Source organism: Nannobrachium achirus, assembly GCF_963921795.1.
Source record: "Nannobrachium achirus genome assembly, chromosome: 1".
NCBI lineage: Eukaryota > Metazoa > Chordata > Actinopteri > Myctophiformes > Myctophidae > Nannobrachium > Nannobrachium achirus.
The window spans coordinates 8,696,136-8,713,863 of NC_137810.1; the positions used below are offsets into that span (position 1 = coordinate 8,696,136).

General features: G+C 41.4%; 3 protein-coding genes across 4 annotated transcripts in view; 2 read left to right on the forward strand and 1 right to left on the reverse strand.

Annotated features, from left to right (window-relative positions):
- LOC308293581 (desmocollin 2-like protein) overlaps window positions 1-5,096 on the forward strand; it is a 53,905-nt gene extending 48,809 nt beyond the window's left edge. Inside the window, exons 14-15 of one of the 2 annotated variants that reach the window (XM_080736169.1) lie at window positions 113-247; window positions 1,505-5,096. In XM_080736169.1, the coding sequence (XP_080592295.1) occupies window positions 113-247; window positions 1,505-1,726 (357 nt within the window). In that variant the 3' untranslated portion in view covers window positions 1,727-5,096. The remainder of the gene's footprint in view (window positions 1-112; window positions 248-1,504) is intronic. The other variant, XM_080736170.1, reaches the window with a different exon arrangement.
- Window positions 5,097-13,676: 8,580 nt separating this feature from the next.
- Window positions 13,677-14,195, reverse strand: LOC308285756 (ubiquitin-ribosomal protein eS31 fusion protein-like; the record flags this gene model as incomplete). Its single annotated transcript, XM_080726613.1, has 1 exon — window positions 13,677-14,195. The coding sequence occupies exon 1, from the start codon at window positions 14,124-14,126 to the stop codon at window positions 13,677-13,679; it is 450 nt and encodes a 149-aa protein (XP_080582739.1). The 5' UTR covers window positions 14,127-14,195.
- A 2,380-nt stretch (window positions 14,196-16,575) lies between these two features.
- On the forward strand, window positions 16,576-17,478 carry LOC308282613 (uncharacterized protein; the record flags this gene model as incomplete). Its single annotated transcript, XM_080722999.1, has 1 exon — window positions 16,576-17,478. The coding sequence occupies one exon, from the start codon at window positions 16,576-16,578 to the stop codon at window positions 17,476-17,478; it is 903 nt and encodes a 300-aa protein (XP_080579125.1).
- Window positions 17,479-17,728: the final 250 nt, after the last annotated feature.

Here is a 17,728-nt window from a genome sequence, read left to right on the forward strand (position 1 = left end):
ACACTGCAGAGCTTCAGTATAACTAATGTACTCTAACCAGCAGGGTAACAGTTTCTATAGAGGATGAACAGGACACTACAGAGCTTCAGTATAACTAATGTACTCTAACCAGCAGGGTAACAGCTTCTATGGAGGAGGAGGAACAGGCCACTACAGAGCTTCAGGACACATGGACTCTCTGTACTACCGACAGAGCCAGCTGTCTGCCCTGCACACCTGGGACACCAACGGCCTCTACCTGGACAGGGTGAGACGCACAAGAACGCCGTCGCCAAAACACACTCGCCCCAAATACACGCTCACCCCCAAAACACACTCGTTCCAAATACACGCTCGCCCCCAAAACACACTCGTTCCAAATACACGCTCACCCCCAAAACACACTCATCCCAAAACACACTCGACCAAGCTCAAATCCTGTGACCTCGGAATGGTCGCCACCAGGTATCCCTAAATGTAACCTCAGTAAATCTATGCCTGAACCTAACCTTAAGGTTTGTCCATACTTTCTCCGAAACCGAACTTTTCGGCAGAAAGGTCCAGTTCGACTCCAAATGACGTCACTCACGATTTCTGAACTACACTGAATTAGAGTTCGGAAATTTGCACGTCGGAAAGTACATACGCACGCACGCACGCACGCACGCACGCACACACGCACGCACGCACGCACACACACACACACACACATACATTGGCTTACATGCATTAATGAGCTGTTGAATAGGAGATTTTCTGGGCTCACACATATCCTCTAAACTGATCTAGGATCATATTCCAGATATCAGTGATCACTCCCGATCATTGATATCTGGAATACGATCTGCATGAATGCAATACTGTATAGTTTTGTCCTGAACTTCCCCTGTGCTGGTTCCCTAGTCTCAGCACACAGCAACTATACATATACATTCTAGTCTAATGCTGTGTCTGAACAACCACAAAGCACACTTTGAATGCTGCATTGCATTAATCAGCAGTCGTAAAGGTAAATGTATGCAGACACATTGTTAATGAAGAGCAAATTAGCAGCGCCTTGAAGTGTGCTTGTAAGCGTTTCTCTAGCAAAATAGCCACTTAAGTCTGGAACACTTGAACTGTTAATGAACTGACCTCCACGCAACCTCCCTTTGTTTCTGAAAATGAATCATAGTGGCAAACAAAAACCCTGCATATTAAAAACCTTATGATAATTCTCTCTCTCTCTCTCTCTCTCTCTCTCTCTCTCGCTCTTACTCTCTGTTCCACCTCTCTCTTTCTCCCCTCTTCCATGAATGTAAGGAATGGTTTATTTTCGGTCTTTGTTGATACAAATCAAACCACACTTGTGTGTATTTACCACGAGAAAATCCTCATCACAAATGAACACATCCAACCAACACAATCCAATTCATGACCGACAAAAGGCTGAGTTATTTGCCTATACTTTACCAGTAGGACACCCTAAGGGCGAGAAGCGACCTTGCACTTTATAATCCCCCTCCCCCTCTCTCTCGTCCTGCAGAAGCTGGGCTACTTCGCCGACGAGTCGGAGGGGCGCTTCGCGGACGACGCGACGCGGGCCTTCGGCTATGAGGGCGAGGGCTCCCCCGCTGGCTCGGTGGGGTGCTGCAGCGAGCTGGGGGACCAGGACCAGCTGGACTTCCTGGACGACCTGGGGCCCAAGTTCAAGACTCTGGCCCACCTCTGCATGGAGCGGGGAGGGGAGGGGGAGGAGGAGCCCTGAACGTCCTGGGGAACATCTGGACACAGGGGTGTCGCACCAAATCCGGGGCCCTGGGTACAAGGATTCACTGCGGGCCCCCCCATGAATGTTCTTCATAGGGGGAGGAGGGGGTTTAACCTATTTAGACTGGGAACGAATCATTTTGTGCTTTAACTATTGAAAAATAGCAGATAAACAAGCTCACAGTGCGGCACTCGGTGCTTGTAGATCTGCTATTTTTGAAAAGATCGTGAACATTTGTGCAAGTCTTTTGAATATTTCAAAACCTTCCAAAGTTCATTGAAAAACCTATGTTTCAGTGGTGCTCAAACCTTTTCATGTGAAGGACCCCCAAAATTACATGTATTTGGCCACGGACCCTCTCAAAATATTTAGTTCCAGGGACGCCTCCAGAAGCGAAATCTTAGTTACAAATGTTCACTTAAAAAATACATATATTCAAAGATTTGCACACATTTTCACGACTTTTCAAAAATAGCAGATATACAAGCTCGCAGCGCGGCACTCAGTGCCGTGCGGTGAGCTATTATATCTGCTATTTTTTTAATAGCTGAAGTATGAAACAATTAAGGCCCCTCCAGCTTGGGCCCTAGTAACTCAGTCCCACTTTCTCCCCCCCCCTGTGACACCCCTGTCTGGACATGAGGATGACGATGTGACGAGGCTGTGGAGGAGGACGACGAACCGGGAGCCACAGGCTATTTTTTGGACTACAGATGTGCCAGACTGAGAACTACACAAGTCAGGAGATTGTCAGTGAATTGTCAGAACATTGTCAGTGAGAAAGCAGGGCATTGGCAGAGGTTTTGCTACTGTATGTACAGTAGATGCTGTTCAGATTCAGTTTTCCCCCGTGACAAGAGGTGTCCAGGAGTGTGACACGTCTTCTCAGTGACAAAAGAGAAATAATTAGTGAGGCTGAACGGTGAAAAGAAAGTGGGGAAAACAATAGCCTGGTTAATAAACCAGACCGCACAACACCACCCCCTGGCGGTAGTGGTTGTCTGGACCCTCACAATTGAGAATCCATTTCCACCAGCCACCAGAAAGGGTTAGCCAATCAGGGCTGTAGGCTGTGTGGATACAAAAACATTCCCCCCTCCCCTCTATGACAGGCATCAAACAGGTAGTTGTCTTTGATGCTTTCATTGATTAGAGAGAACACTAACGAGGTCTTGACACTTGTATGGCTCAATCAATTACCTTATTGCACAACCCCTTTGAAGTTCAAAGGGAGAAATTAAGAGCTCTGGCTGAGCTCACCAGGCTTTAGCCCGCCCCCCAGAAATGGAATCTCTCCCTGCAACCCCAGACTCTCTTCCCAAAACGAAGTGTGTGATAGAGGCTGGCACCGCCAGGCTAGGAAAACAATGCATTTACAGAAAAAGAAAATGTAAAAAGAATCGGAATGGCACGTCTGTACAAGAACTAAAGGCCAACACATACTCCATTCCGACGCCTCGGCCGTTCTCTTCGAAAAAACTGAGGTTATTGATGTCGTTCGGAACTTCCGGTGGGCGGTCTCAGAACTTTTTTCCATTTCTATTATGTTATGACTGGGTTTCCGATGAGAAACTGATTCGTGCCCTGATCAGGAGGTGCTAACTAACCCAGAGTTGAAACTCAGAACTTTCCAAGACGGAAACGGTTCAACAAAACAACAACATACTATCACAGGTTCTGGAAGGTTCTGGGTTTAACCCTTTCGTAGTGGTAAACATGTGGGGCAGACAGGGGTCCATGTAAAGGGCCAGTCCACGCCAATACAACTACTGTCAACCATTATCCTCCATGGCAGTTGCAAGGAGTTGCATTGGTCTGTGGACTGGCCTTATAGTCAGGGAATATTATCAGAACACATTGGTTCGTAAAGGTGTCTAGCAACATATCTAACAAAGATTGAAATTCACTAGGAGAATCTTCTGGGTCTCATTCATATACACTAGCCTACTATAAGGGAAACAATTACTCCCAAAAATATCTGCTTTAAGTGGAATGTGAGGGGTCTAACTAGGTGTTTTTAATTATTCTGAATCCATTGCAAGCATTTGTTTTGCACAAAAAAAACATTCCTTGGGCTAAAAATGGAACCCATACAACTGTGAAGGGATGACTCATCACTTTCTTTTTGGGGGCTGTTTCTAGCCCAATTAATGTTTTTCGTGCAAAACAAATGCTTGCAATGGATTCAGAATAATTAAAAACACCTTGTTAACTTAAAGCAGATTTTTTATAGTACAGTGTATAGTAAATGAATGAAACACAGAATTACCCTAGCTGTCAAAGATTCTCCTAGGGATGTTGAATTTCAATCTTTGTTAGATATGTTACTAGACACATTTACGAACACATTGGTGAAGAAATCCTTTGGTAACAAATTTATTCCCAGGTTTTATTAACTCTCCCCACGCTTTGAACGTTCACGTTCGCCCGATTTCGCAAGACCTCTGCGCCAATACGGCGCTCGTTCGGTTCGTTCGTCTGATGACTGTAAGCTGATGAGGGGTCGCGCGGCCGTGTACTGTAAACACATTTTCGCGGTGATGGTGTAAAAAAATCCATTATGCGTTAACATCAACGGAGAACAATTCACTTCCTTGTTGATTTCTCTGGCTCTGAGGCTCTGTGGCCAGTGACTGGTCTTCTTCTTCTTCAACACATAACAGGCAAATTCACATTCATTCTCGCATGACGCCGCCCTCTGCTGCCTGGCAGACCAAAGTGCACTATTGCACAACCAAAAAAAATAAAAAAAAATAAATAAATGTCTGTCTGTCTATCTACTATAACGTCGCAAAGGTAAGCCGCTTTTTGATGGCGCCAGACCCAATAAATAAATAAATAATCTGGCAGTAGGAGAGTTAATATCCCCTGACTATTAAAACTGTTTTGTTGCAAGGAGTTGCGACCAGTTGCATTGGTGCAGCTGGCTGTTAGTTGTTTCGGGGTCGGCTAGGTTTCTCATAATGTCAGGTGTGTAAAAAAAAAAAGAGTTTCACTTGTCCATGCACTGTACGATCTCATGTTATTTTAGATGCAATAGACAACATTCAGCCACATGGTGTTGCCCTCTCAACGCCTCTGTTAGCGTAATGTTCATTACTTCCCAGACTCATCATCTGCAAGGCAGCAGCCATGCGGTTTTCTACATTGTAACATGCCTGCTGCCTAAACGCGTTTTATTGAGGGAGAAAAGTACCTTTCTCAACAAGAAAAAATTATCATTATCATTACAGCATCACATACAGCAATGTGTTACATGCTACTAACATGTTTGAACTCAAATAATGAACAAACTCACATACAGTGTTTGCCAGAAACCAAGATCTTATCTCTCTGTTCGTGTTTGTTATAAATGATATAACCTTTGGATGGAGTATAAGTAAACATTGTTTTACTACACTGGCTCATCATTTTCGCTGCCTTCATTTGACGTCTTCTAAGATGATGCAAGTTCAAGACATTAAAATTAAACTTAAAATGTTTTTTTTTTTTGCTTGAAGGTGTTCCTCCAACCAGCCTGCTATGGGATCATTTGGCTTCAAATGTTTTGAAAAGAAGTGCTGTTAATCAAACGAGAGGTTCATTTTAACAGGGTTCCCACGGTCATGACATTCCTGGAAATATTTTGAAATTAGAAAAATATTTTTCCAGTACTGGAAAAGTTTTGGAATTTATCAAGGGTCCTGGAAGGTCCTGGAAAAAAATAGCTATGCATTGTCTTTGGTCATTGATTTTGTTAATACCTCTGAAATTACAAATTAAACATGGGCCAAATTGTCAAATATTAGAGGCAGAAATTGTGAAAATATCCGATCTACATGCTCACAACGGGCGTTGTGAGCATGTAGATCTGCTAATTCCTCAACTCTTAGTGCTCATCAGGGTGCCGGGTCCCTGGTTAAAATATGATTATTTCGGGGGCCACGGCCTGAAAAGGTTGAGAACCACTGGCATACACCTGTCTTTGGGCATTGCGCATAGGAGTAAGCGACCTGTTATTGAGCTGAATTATTGTTCTATAGTCCTGGAAATTGGGTTAAATATTCTGGAAAAGTTTTGGAAATTAATTGGTAAAAATGTGTGGGAACCCTGTTTTAACCACAAGCCCTATTCCGGCATAGCACAGCAAATCTACAAGCTTGTACATCTGCTATATTTGGTAAAGATATTTAGTGTGACGTGAAAAAAGGAGAGGACCAAGTCTAGACCCCTGGCAGACCCCGGTCATCTAAGTATAAAGGGTTTAATTAGTGGTTATAATGCTTGCTCCCGAAGGGACTTGGATTGGATGATGTGCCATATGTCATGCAGTACCACAATCTTTCCAGCAGGGGGGAGTATTGCTCCATCGGATTGGTGATAGTGATCAGAAGGCTGCTGTTACTCTCATCTCTTCCTGGCATATTTCATCAGGATTTAACACACCTTAACCATGCAAGACCCAGCGATGCTTTTTGGCAACATTTTTTAAATGAGACAGAAAGACAGATAGATAGATAGATAGATAGATAGATAGATAGATAGATAGGGAACTGGCCAAACTTTGCGGGACGCTCAATGAAATGAAGTAAGGAACCACTCATGATTTCACACAGGGTGTGATTTTTTTAAAGGTTTCATGACATCAGATTTCAATTTTTTTTATCGCACCACGTTTGTTGTACGCCCATTGTTCGGGCTCTACATCTGACTGGCCTACATCTTGGCACGAAGTTTCTTGTGCACTTTGGCCAAGTTTCGTGGGATGCTTCATGAAATTAACTCATACATTTGGTTTTTAGATTTTCTGACCTGTTATACACAAAAAAAAAAATCAAACCTCGGTTCGAATTGAAGCGGTGGACAGATAAAACTTCTATTCTGAATGTATTTGGAGAGCTGGTATGACAGTTGGTATAATAGGTTTGAAAAATAAAATAGATTAAAATAAGAATTTGTAATTAAATAAATACATAAATAAATATAAAGTGTTTAAATAAGACAGATAAACCCTGAAGGCCAAATTATCATGTGAAGCTTGACCAATCCTCAAAGTATCCATTCTTTCATCTGACCGGGAGGGACACCGCACACATATTCTAGATTTACAGGACATATAAAGCCTATTCATTCTGAACTGAAATGACCATATATGGACATGGGACACACATTTTGTTTTTTGAAAAAGCCTATTCATTCTGGACTGATATTTTACACGTACGGGACAGGAAAAACCTGTTCATTCTGGCCTGGAGTGACCATATATGGACATAAGGTAACGGACATTCTGTTTTTGAAAAACCCTGTTCATTCTGGACTGAGATCACCATATATGGTAATTAAACGGACATTTAATTACCATATTACCGCAGAGAGCAGAGACAACAATCTGGTTTGAATCGAGTAAATCTTTTAGTATTTCTCATTCAAAGTTTCACCAGTGAGTTGTTAGGGTTTTGTTTTACCTTACAAAGTAAAACTTTACATCTAAAAGTGAATTTGGATACTGAATCTGGACTGAGTCCAATATTCAGCTACCATCTGGGACAGGCCCAGGCTACCAGTAGCTAACAGGCCTGCACTAGCAGGCACCTGGATAGCACCAGCAGGTACCAGGCCACCACAGCAGCCCCTGTGAGAGTTCCAGGCCACCAGCAGCTACCAAGCTACCACCAGCAGGTACCTGGCTACCACCAGCTAGCCCTGGGAAAGTTCCAGGAGACCAGCAGCTACCAGGCTACCAGCTGGTATAGGCCCCTGTGAGAGGACCAGGCCACCACCAGGCAGCCACCAGGCAGCAGCCCCTGAAGAGGACCAGGCCACCACCAGGCAACCACCAGGCAGCAGCCCCTGGGGAGGACCAGGCCACCACCAGGCTAACTACCACCAGGCAGCAGCCCCTGGAGAGAACCAGGCATCCACCAGGCTAGCAGCCCCTGGAGTGAAACAGCTACCACCAGGCCAGCTACAGCCCCTGGAAAGGACCAGGCTACCACCAGGCTCCACCAGGCCAGAAGCCCGGCCCAGGTGCTTGTCAGTAAAAGGACGCGCTGGTCAGCTAAACTAAAGTGATTGTAGATCGGCTTGTGGGGGGATATGCCTCCAAAAAAACAAGTTAATTCAGAGGAGATGGAGGAGTTAAAAAGGTCGATGGACTTCATGTCGGCGGAGCTTTCCACAATTTCCAACCAACAAAAGAAGTTGATGGAACTGATGGGTGAAGTTCAACTCCTCAAGAAACAAAATATGGAAAAAGACAAAAAGATCGCTTCTCTGGAAACTCGAGTGGCAGATCTTGAGCAATACTCAAGAATTAATGATCTTGTCATCAACGGGCTGAAGACAAGCCACAAGTCCTATGCGAGGGCAGCCGCAAAGGAGGGCGGCCAGAGTGAGCCTACCGAGGCTGAAGAGGAAACACTGGAACAACAGGTTGTTGGATTTCTGAAAAGCAAGGACATTGCTGTGGAGAGCAGCGACTTCGAGGCCTGCCACACTTTGCCCACCAGGATTAAGAACGTGCCACCAGCGATAATAATCCGCTTTATAAACAGAAAGAATAGAAATGCGCTCCTTAAACAAGGATACAAGCTGAAGGGGACGGAGGTGTACATAAATGAACACCTCACCAAGAAGAACGCGGACATCGCAAAGATGGCACGAAGGCTGAAGAAAGAAAGAAAGATCCAGGGGACCTGGACCATGAGCTGTAAAGTTTTCATCAAAATCAACGGAGCGACACCCGAGGAATCTAAAATCAGCGTTGTCAGGGACATCAGTGAGCTTGACAGGTTTGAAGATCGATCGGGAGGAGCGAGGTAGGACTGTGCATACGCGTTGATATGGGATCTATAAACACGGACAAGGTCAATGACAAATGGCCAGGTTCAATATAATTTTATTTTTGATTTGTTTTAATATTTTTTATACTGCTGCATGGAACTTCACTGGTACGGATTGGATTGGAAAATTATTTTTTTATGTTCACTCAATGTCGCTCGTTCACTCGGCTCTACTGACTCTGACAGAGGCATGGATAAAGCCCTTTATGTTTTTGACTTTCATTTTTTTAACACACAGACTTACTATTTGCAGCGGATCTCATTTACCTTTGAATTATCGAACTACTGGTCTATCCCATGCTCTATCCCGGTGGAGTTGTTTGGAGAAGAAGATAATGGTTGTCAAATTGGCTTATTTAATTTTGCATAGAGTTCTGATCCGCAAAGAGTTTATTTTCTATAGAAACATTAAGAGTTTAGTACAGATTTATTTGTTTTGTTACTTTTTAGGAATAGGCCTTAATATGTTGATCTTGATGGATAAATGCTCTATATTCAGTGTAGGCCTATACGGAATTCTACATTGCATAGAGTCTCATCCTAGATTATCCCCCAGTACAGTTATATTACTGCTGATTTTCTCTGTGACTAATATCATGACAACGAAGTGGTTGCATTTCCCTCTTGCTAATTTGTTGATAATATATTGTAAAGAGTATAGAAAACATGACAAACTATGATTCATGTCAATTGTCTCCTTGTGGAGACAATGAACAGCAAAGACTATTGAATAAGGATTATGAATCAATGGGATTAAAAATGTTTGATTATACAGAACATAAAATGCATGATATGGATAAGGATATCGATCCGGAAAATAATTTTTACAACACGACACTTAATCAATGTGAATATTACACGGAAGACCAGTTTAAAAGAACGGTTAATATGGAAGGATCGTTATCATTAATCCATTTCAATGGTAGGAGTATCAAAGCAAATTTTTCAAAGATAAAACAATGCTTAAGGCAACTGGGGAAGAAATTCACAGTAGTAGCAATCTCGGACACAGGCCTCAAAGAGGGACAGGATACTTTATATAATTTAGAGGGATATGATATATTTTTTAATAATAGGGACACTAATAAATGTGGGGGAGTTGCACTATATATTGATAACAATTATAAAACTAAACAAGTAAGTAAAATGTCAATGGTAGTAGATAACATAATGGAAAGTATTACTGTAGAAATTGAGATTAAGAAATCAAAAAATGCACTAATAACTTGTGTTTACAGAACACCAGGATCATCTATTGAAACGTTTAGAGAAATATTAATGGAGATGTACGATAAGTTAAATAATAAGAAAATGGTTTATGTCTGTGGTGATATTAACATTGACCTACTTAATGAAAACAACACAAACACAGAGTTTATCAACTCTATGTACAGTATGGGTTTATATCCCAGCATTACAAGACCAACTAGAATAACAGCACATAGTGCGACACTAATTGACAATATATTTACAAATGTTATTGATAGAAAAATAGTAAGTGGATTAATTATCAATGATGCAACTGACCACTTGCCAGTCTTTGCAGTTGTCAAGGGCGGAATCAGGACCAACAAAAAAGTAGCAGTTCACATATTAAGTAGAGTCAAAACCCAAGAGGCAGTTATGTCCTTTAAACAAGATTTGAAGGACCAGGACTGGACTAAGGTCTATGTAGAGGATGTCAATGAATCATTTAACAATTTTTTATACATACTAACAGCTCTGTATGACAAAAACTGTCCTTTGGTGAAGAAAATTATTAAACAGAAATTTGAGGGGAAACCATGGCTAACCAAAGGAATACAAAAATCATGTAAGAAGAAAAATGTACTGTATAGAGAATTTTTAAAAAAGAGGACGAAAGAGGCTGAAAATATTTATAAAACGTATAAAAATAAATTGATAGGAATTATGAGAAGCAGTAAAAGGGACTACTATAGTAAATTACTGGAGGAAAATAAGAGTAATATTAAAAACACATGGAAGGTATTGAATGATATTATAAAAAATGGCACTGGTAAAGTAGGATATCCTAATTATTTTAGGACAAATAATAATACAATGAGCAATGAAATGAATCAAGTGGCGGACGAATTCAATGGATTCTTTGTTAACGTTGGTCCTGACTTGGCTAAGAGGATTCCAAAGACTGGTAATAAAAATAGCATAGATAGTAAAACTAAAAGGGTAACTAACTCTATGTTTCTGAAGGCAACAGATGAAAAAGAAATAACTGAAATTATTAACAACTGTAAGGCTAAGACCTCTTTAGATTATAATGGAATTGATATGGCATTAGTTAAAAATATTATAGAATACGTTGCGAAACCTCTTACACATATATGTAATCAGTCGTTAAAAACAGGAATATTCCCAAATAATATGAAAATAGCTAAAGTTATACCAATATATAAGGCTGGAGACAAACATGAACTAACAAACTACAGACCAGTTTCCCTTCTTCCACAGTTTTCAAAAATACTGGAAAAAATATTTTATAAGAGGCTAGATGAGTTTATCACAAAAAACAAAGTATTATGTAATCAGCAATATGGTTTTAGGGCTAATAGGACAACAACTCATGCACTAATTGAATTTGTTGAATCAATAACCACGGCAATAGAAAATAAAGATTATGCAATAGGAGTATTTCTGGACCTCAGTAAGGCCTTTGATACAGTTAAGCATGACTTGCTGTTAAAGAAATTGGAGAGATGTGGGATTAGAGGGTTGGCTCTCTCTTGGGTAAGTAGTTATTTGCATAATAGAAAACAGTATGTACAAATAGGGGCGGCATAGCTCAGGGGTAGAGAAACTGGTATTAGAGCACGAAGGGTATAAATCCCGAAGGGTTCCCAGTTCGAATCCGGGCTCCCCCTGAGTTAATGTCGAAGGGTCCTTGGGCAAGACTCTGAACCCCTAATTGCCTCCGGTGAGTAGGTTGGTGCCTTGCATGGCTTCCTCCGCCACCGGTGTATGAATGTGTGTGTGAATGGGTGAATGTAATGCACAATCTATGTAAAGCGCTTTGGATTAAAAGCGCTATATAAATGCACCATTTACCATTTACCATTTACAAATAAACAATTGTAAATCTCAAATGTTGACGGTTCAATATGGGGTTCCTCAGGGTTCTGTACTGGGTCCATTGCTCTTCATCCTGTATGTTAATGATATATGTGAGGTTTCAAAATTAATGAAAACAATAATATTCGCTGATGACACAAATTTGATTTGTTGTGGAAATAATTTGGAACAACTTTTGGAAACAGTGGAGAAGGAATTGAAGACGTTAAAGAGTTGGTTTGATTCTAATATATTGACACTGAACCTAAGTAAAACTAAGTATATAATATTTGGAAATCGTATAATTAACACTAATAAAAAACTCTCAATAAACGGAATAGAAATTGAAGAAGTGAAGGAAGTCAAATTCCTTGGAGTAATAATAGATAATAAAATAAGTTGGAAGTCTCATATAAATTATATAAAAACTAAAATAGTAAAGTCACTTGCCATACTTTATAAGGTGAAAGAATTTTTAAATAAATGTTCACTATACATGTTGTACTGTTCCTTTATACTTCCATATATAACATACTGTGTGGAGGTGTGGGGAAACGCATACATAACAAACACTAATCCGATATTCCTTCTACAAAAAAGAGCAATAAGAATTGTAAATAAAACAAGCTATAGAGAACCAACAAACCAACTCTTTATTACATTAAAAACACTCAAATTCAAAGACCTGGTTGATCTCAAAACAGCTCAATTAATGTACAAAGCAGAATACAAATTATTACCCCACAACATCCAAAAGTTGTTCCAAGCAAGGGAGAGCCATTATGATTTGCGAGGGGTCTGTATGTTTGGTCAGCCACTAGTAAGGACAAATGCAAAACATCACTGTGTTTCTGTTAAAGGGGTGATTTTGTGGAACAATTTAAGAGATGAATTAAAGCTAAGTGCTTCATGGAATAATTTCAAGCAGATGTTCAAAAAGGACACAATTAATAGATATAGGTTAGAATAGCTGTATACAGCAGATTTGGTTGAGATCTAAAAGATCTATTGAGTATATATTAGGCTTGATTGATTCAGGCTGTTTTTTCTTTTGTTGTTTGATACAGGGTGAATATCCCTGGGGCAGAAGCCTTATTATGAACATGATGATTGTTATTTAAGAAAATTAATGATGGGGGTAGGACTTGATAAGTTGTTCAAACTTCTTCCTACTCCTTTTTCGAACATGAACTTTAATTTAAGGATGTTTTTCAATATAATTATGTTGCAGTTTGTATTTTATTTTATCTTCCTTTTATTTCCTTTGTCTTTTTATACTAATTTTAAATGTTCGAAATAAAGAAATAAATAAAAAAAAATAAAAAAAAAAATAAAATAAAAAAATTCTGTTTTTGAAAAAGCCTGTTCATTCTGGACTGAAATGACCATATATGGGCGTGATACACACAAAGCCATTCATTGGAAGCGGTTTCCACCGCTTCAAAAACTATAAATATTCAGTGGATTTTCTGTGGTCTGGGGAATAATAATTAGAAAAGTGCTGTGACTGGCCCGTGGACTTTGATGTTGTCACAGTCCATTAATCCCACCCCTCTCCTCCCCCCATTGGGGGTGGGCAGAGCAGAGGAAATTATTGACAGGCAAAATCCCTCAACAACAGCAGGCATATACTGTACATATTCTTTTATTATTATTATTTTTATACTTTTTATTTTATTGCAGCTGAACACAGAGCACAGAGAGAAAAATTGTGCACCTGTGGTATCAAACATGGTTCATACACGTGCATATCTCCTTGTATGGGCCTTTCTGTCTGTGACAGATGTCGGTCTCAGTGTACGTTCTATGACGCTAGTCTTGTGTGGCGTGAATCTCACACTCGTGACATCAGTTATCTCCATACATGGAGTTCCGGACACATACATACAGTACACACAAAGCCAGACGTAGGAGCTGTTAGCACCGCTCCAAAAACCTGCCATGGCTCACTGGAGTGGATCTTTCTGTTAAAACCTCTTAATACATGTTTGACGGACCATGATAAAGACCTTTAAGGCTCTTTAAAACCCGCACATCACGAAACCTCTATACTAGGTCCATCACCGTCCTCGGGTGGAAACACAGCATTTCCCACAGTAGTTCCTGTCGAAGTGGCTGGCCATGAACACACCAGGGCCGCACTGGTCACACTCGCGCTTCAGCCGGGTGACTTGCCCGTTCTCGTCAACGTCGTAGTATTTGAGCACGGCGAGCTTGTCCTTCCTCCTCACGTGCTTGCTCTTCTTGGGGGTGGTGAATGTCTTCTTCTTCCTCTTCTTGGCGCCGCCTCGCAGTCTGAGCACCAGGTGCAGAGTGGACTCCTTCTGGATGTTGTAGTCGGACAGGGAGCGCCCGTCCTCTAGTTGCTTACCGGCGAAGATCAGCCTCTGCTGGTCGGGAGGGATGCCCTCCTTGTCTTGGATTTTTGCCTTGACATTTTCAACGGTGTCTGAAGACTCGACCTCGAGGGTTACAGTCTTCCCTGTTAAGGTTTTCACAAAAATCTGCATCTTGCGTTTTGCTCCCAATGGCGGGTACGTACCACAATCTTGTCTATTATTCCTTTACTATCCGAGAACTTCTGAAGATATCTCTGTAGGGTTGAACAAGGCTGCTAACCGGTCCCAACTGCTCTTATATGCTTCAGCTAGCGGGATGCATGCTGTATGTCAAGTCACCGATGTCACGACGGCTCAGCCATGTCCTTATACGGTGTTTTCACAGCAGCCATGGCCAAATACGGTGTAGGCTATTATGATGTCCAACCTAACTGTGTCAGAACATGACCAGATTCAAACAAATCAGCTGACCCCATACAGTATGGAGCTCTAAGCCAATACTGTTATATTCCTTTTTATTATTTTTCAATAGCGAAAATAGCCGATCTACAAGCTCACAAGCGTCACAAGCGTGTAGTCACAAGCTTGTAGATCGGCTATTTTCGCTATTGAAAAATAATCTGCTGTTTTCACTACGTTTGTGCAATTCTCATTAAACGTTAAAATATGGAGATATGGAGATAGTTTGTGTCTGACAGCAACGTTCTGGAGTCTCAGGTGGACAATCACATCGAGACATGGCATCTGAAGTAACATCACAAAACCTCTGGGTCTAATGTTACTGCCGCCAAATTAGTTAAATCTTCGCCAGAAACGGACTGTACCAAATATGAGTGACTGACTATCTTAAACTACACGTCACCTTTTGACAAAATCACAGTTTGTTAATTTGACCACAATGCTTATATGAGACGATTTCAAGATGGCCCAATGTTATTCTCTGTAGAGAAAAAACTTCTGCGATCCAGGGGATGAACCGAGTGACGTCAGGACTTCGGTACTCTATGTCCAAACGGCAGTCAAATCCGCATTGTTAGGCATGCATGGCAACAATATGTGTTGTGTGTGTGATATCAGACCAAAATTAGAGCTCTTGGTTAGCTTATATAAGGTGTGGATTAATATAAACATTGTCTCGAAGGTTAGTACTGCTGCCAAGGGTGACAACGGCATGCTTCCCATCTTGCCTGTACCATGCTCTTCTGTTGGCCTACAGCTGGAAAACAAGTTGAATGCAATAGACCAAACTGAAATATGCCCTTCATGGAAGGTTAAAACATTTTGAGTTTTGCAATAAGGAGTTTGGATTTGATATGATATATTTTGGTCATTTTATCGTCTAATCAGGCTTTTATGAACACCCTGAACAGTTTGTATTTTGCTTGATTCAATATTTAGATATTTGATGTAAATGTTATCAGGCCCTCCAGGCCCAGTTCCTCTCCACATACACACCCATTGTAACTTCAAACTCCATTTTAACCATGATAGATTAATTAAAAACACCCAATATTTTTTCTGGTGACTCACTACCCTCCTAATACGTGAGCAGGCCGTGTTTTTTCAATAACTTTTTTTTATTTATTTTTAACACATTAGCTGCCCAGGAGATGGCGCCAGAGCCCCACTTAAGTGCCCAGATCCAGCTCCATTGTATTGTGCAACGCCCCGCTTGCGCAGGATGACGTTTGCATGTCACATGACCGTAGACAGGATGTTGTGAGAAATCACCCTGTATAGCTAGTGTTAGCGGATCATAATTTGCCCATTCTGCCATGAAAGGAGGCTGTTCTGTGCCACAAAACATACATACAGATAAAGAGCTTTAAATTCTGGGTGATGCATTGGATTAAATGGAGAAAATCGGCAGAGCGATGCTCTCAGCGTCTAATGGAAACAACCCGCGGTCATCGGCCAACATCTACGTACACCGAGGTTACAGTAAGACTTTATATTGTTACTGTAAATACTGTACAACGCGTCAACCGCGTCGTTGGGCCTCCAGCGACATCAAAGAGTTGGACGCGTTGACCCCTCGTGGGCGTTTGATGAATTAATAATTATTTTGGAAAATGGAAAAAATTAAATACAATAAAATATTATTAAAAATAAATGAAAACAGTTATTGAAAGAACACGGCCTGCTCACGTATTAGGAGGGTATTATGAGTCACCAGAAAAAATAACGGGTGTTTTTAATGAATCTATCATGGTTAAAATGTAGTTTGAAGTTACAATGGCCTCCTGCAGGAGGAGGGCCTGGTAACATTTACATCAAATATCTAAATATTGAATCAAGCAAATTAAAAACTGTTCAGGGGGTTCATAAAAGCCTGATTAGACAATAAAATGACCAAAAGTTTTTTTGAAAGTGAAATATCCCTTTAACCAGTAGCAATTAGGGGCTGGTGTAAATTTAATTTGCTGTTTGATGATGTCACTGCAGGGCATGGCCACGGTAGACCTATTTAATCAGGTGGGGAAATGGAGTAGCCACAACAGTGCGCAAATTCACTTAGAAACTCACAAAAGATTATGGCGCATTTATGAATATTTGGGTCGTCACAACCTTTGAACTCGAGTGAATCTGATGGACCAGATGTTCCTTCACTACTGGGCAAATGGCAAACACTACCTGGTCTGATAAAATGCTGCATCTACTTCGCCGAATGAATAGCTTTTATTCACCAGGCTCAACTCGTGCAAGTTGCCTTAGATTCGAGGTTGCAGGAGAACAAGTTGGCTGGATCCAGCCCAAAGTTGCTTCCATTTTGGCTGGTTTTCCTGACGTTTTCAATCCACCACACAACGGTGCCATTTCACTGTGCCATACTCTAGACTCCCATGGGAGCAGGTCAGAGGCCATTGACCCGGTCCTTCAAGCCCTTAGGCAAGACAGCACTCTGACATGTCTGAAGGGATGGCGAGATGAGAAATATCAAGTAATGGCAAAGTTCTGCGACGCTCCTCTGATGTGCATGGAAAGATCAGCCACGGGTCTTTTCGGAGTGAAGCGTTACGGAGTCCACATAAACGGGTACTGTCGGGATGAAGGCGGGGAGGTGAGGATGTGGTTGTCGAGGCGCTCCCCTACTAAGCAGACCTACCCGGGGCTACTGGACAACTTGGCAGCAGGTGGTCTGGCTACAGGTATCAGCATCAAACACACCATGGTCAAAGAATGCGAGGAGGAAGCGTGTATACCTGCACATGTCGCAGAGAAAGCCCGACCTGTGAGCACTGTAAGCTATACCTATGAGGATGAGGAGGGCGTGTTCCCAGAGAGCCAGTTTGTCTTTGACTTAGAACTTCCTCCTGACTTCAAGCCCAGGATAGGGGATGGGGAAGTGCAAGACTTCTACCTCGTACCCGTACATACGGTGAAAGAACTGTTGGTCACCGATGACGTCAAACCCAACTGTGCCATGGTCGTCTTAGATTTCCTCATCAGACACTCCTTTATTGAGCCAGACACAGAGCCGTTTTACCAGGAATTCTTAGCAGGACTCCATCAAACATTATAGTCCCTAAAATTACGTTGGGAAACGTCCACACATGTGAAATGATGGTCTAAGCTGTCACTTCTCTCCCATTGAATCAGAAATACTGTACTTGGCTTGTAAACAATGACATGCAGACTGACATGTTTGAGTAAAAAGGAGCAAGAGAGCAATAATACATTTGGTCATTCCCTAAAAAAAAAAGAAAAAAAAAAGAAAACCTATTTAATCAGGTCTGTAATCAAGCACAGGTGTTGCTGATGGCCGAGGCAAA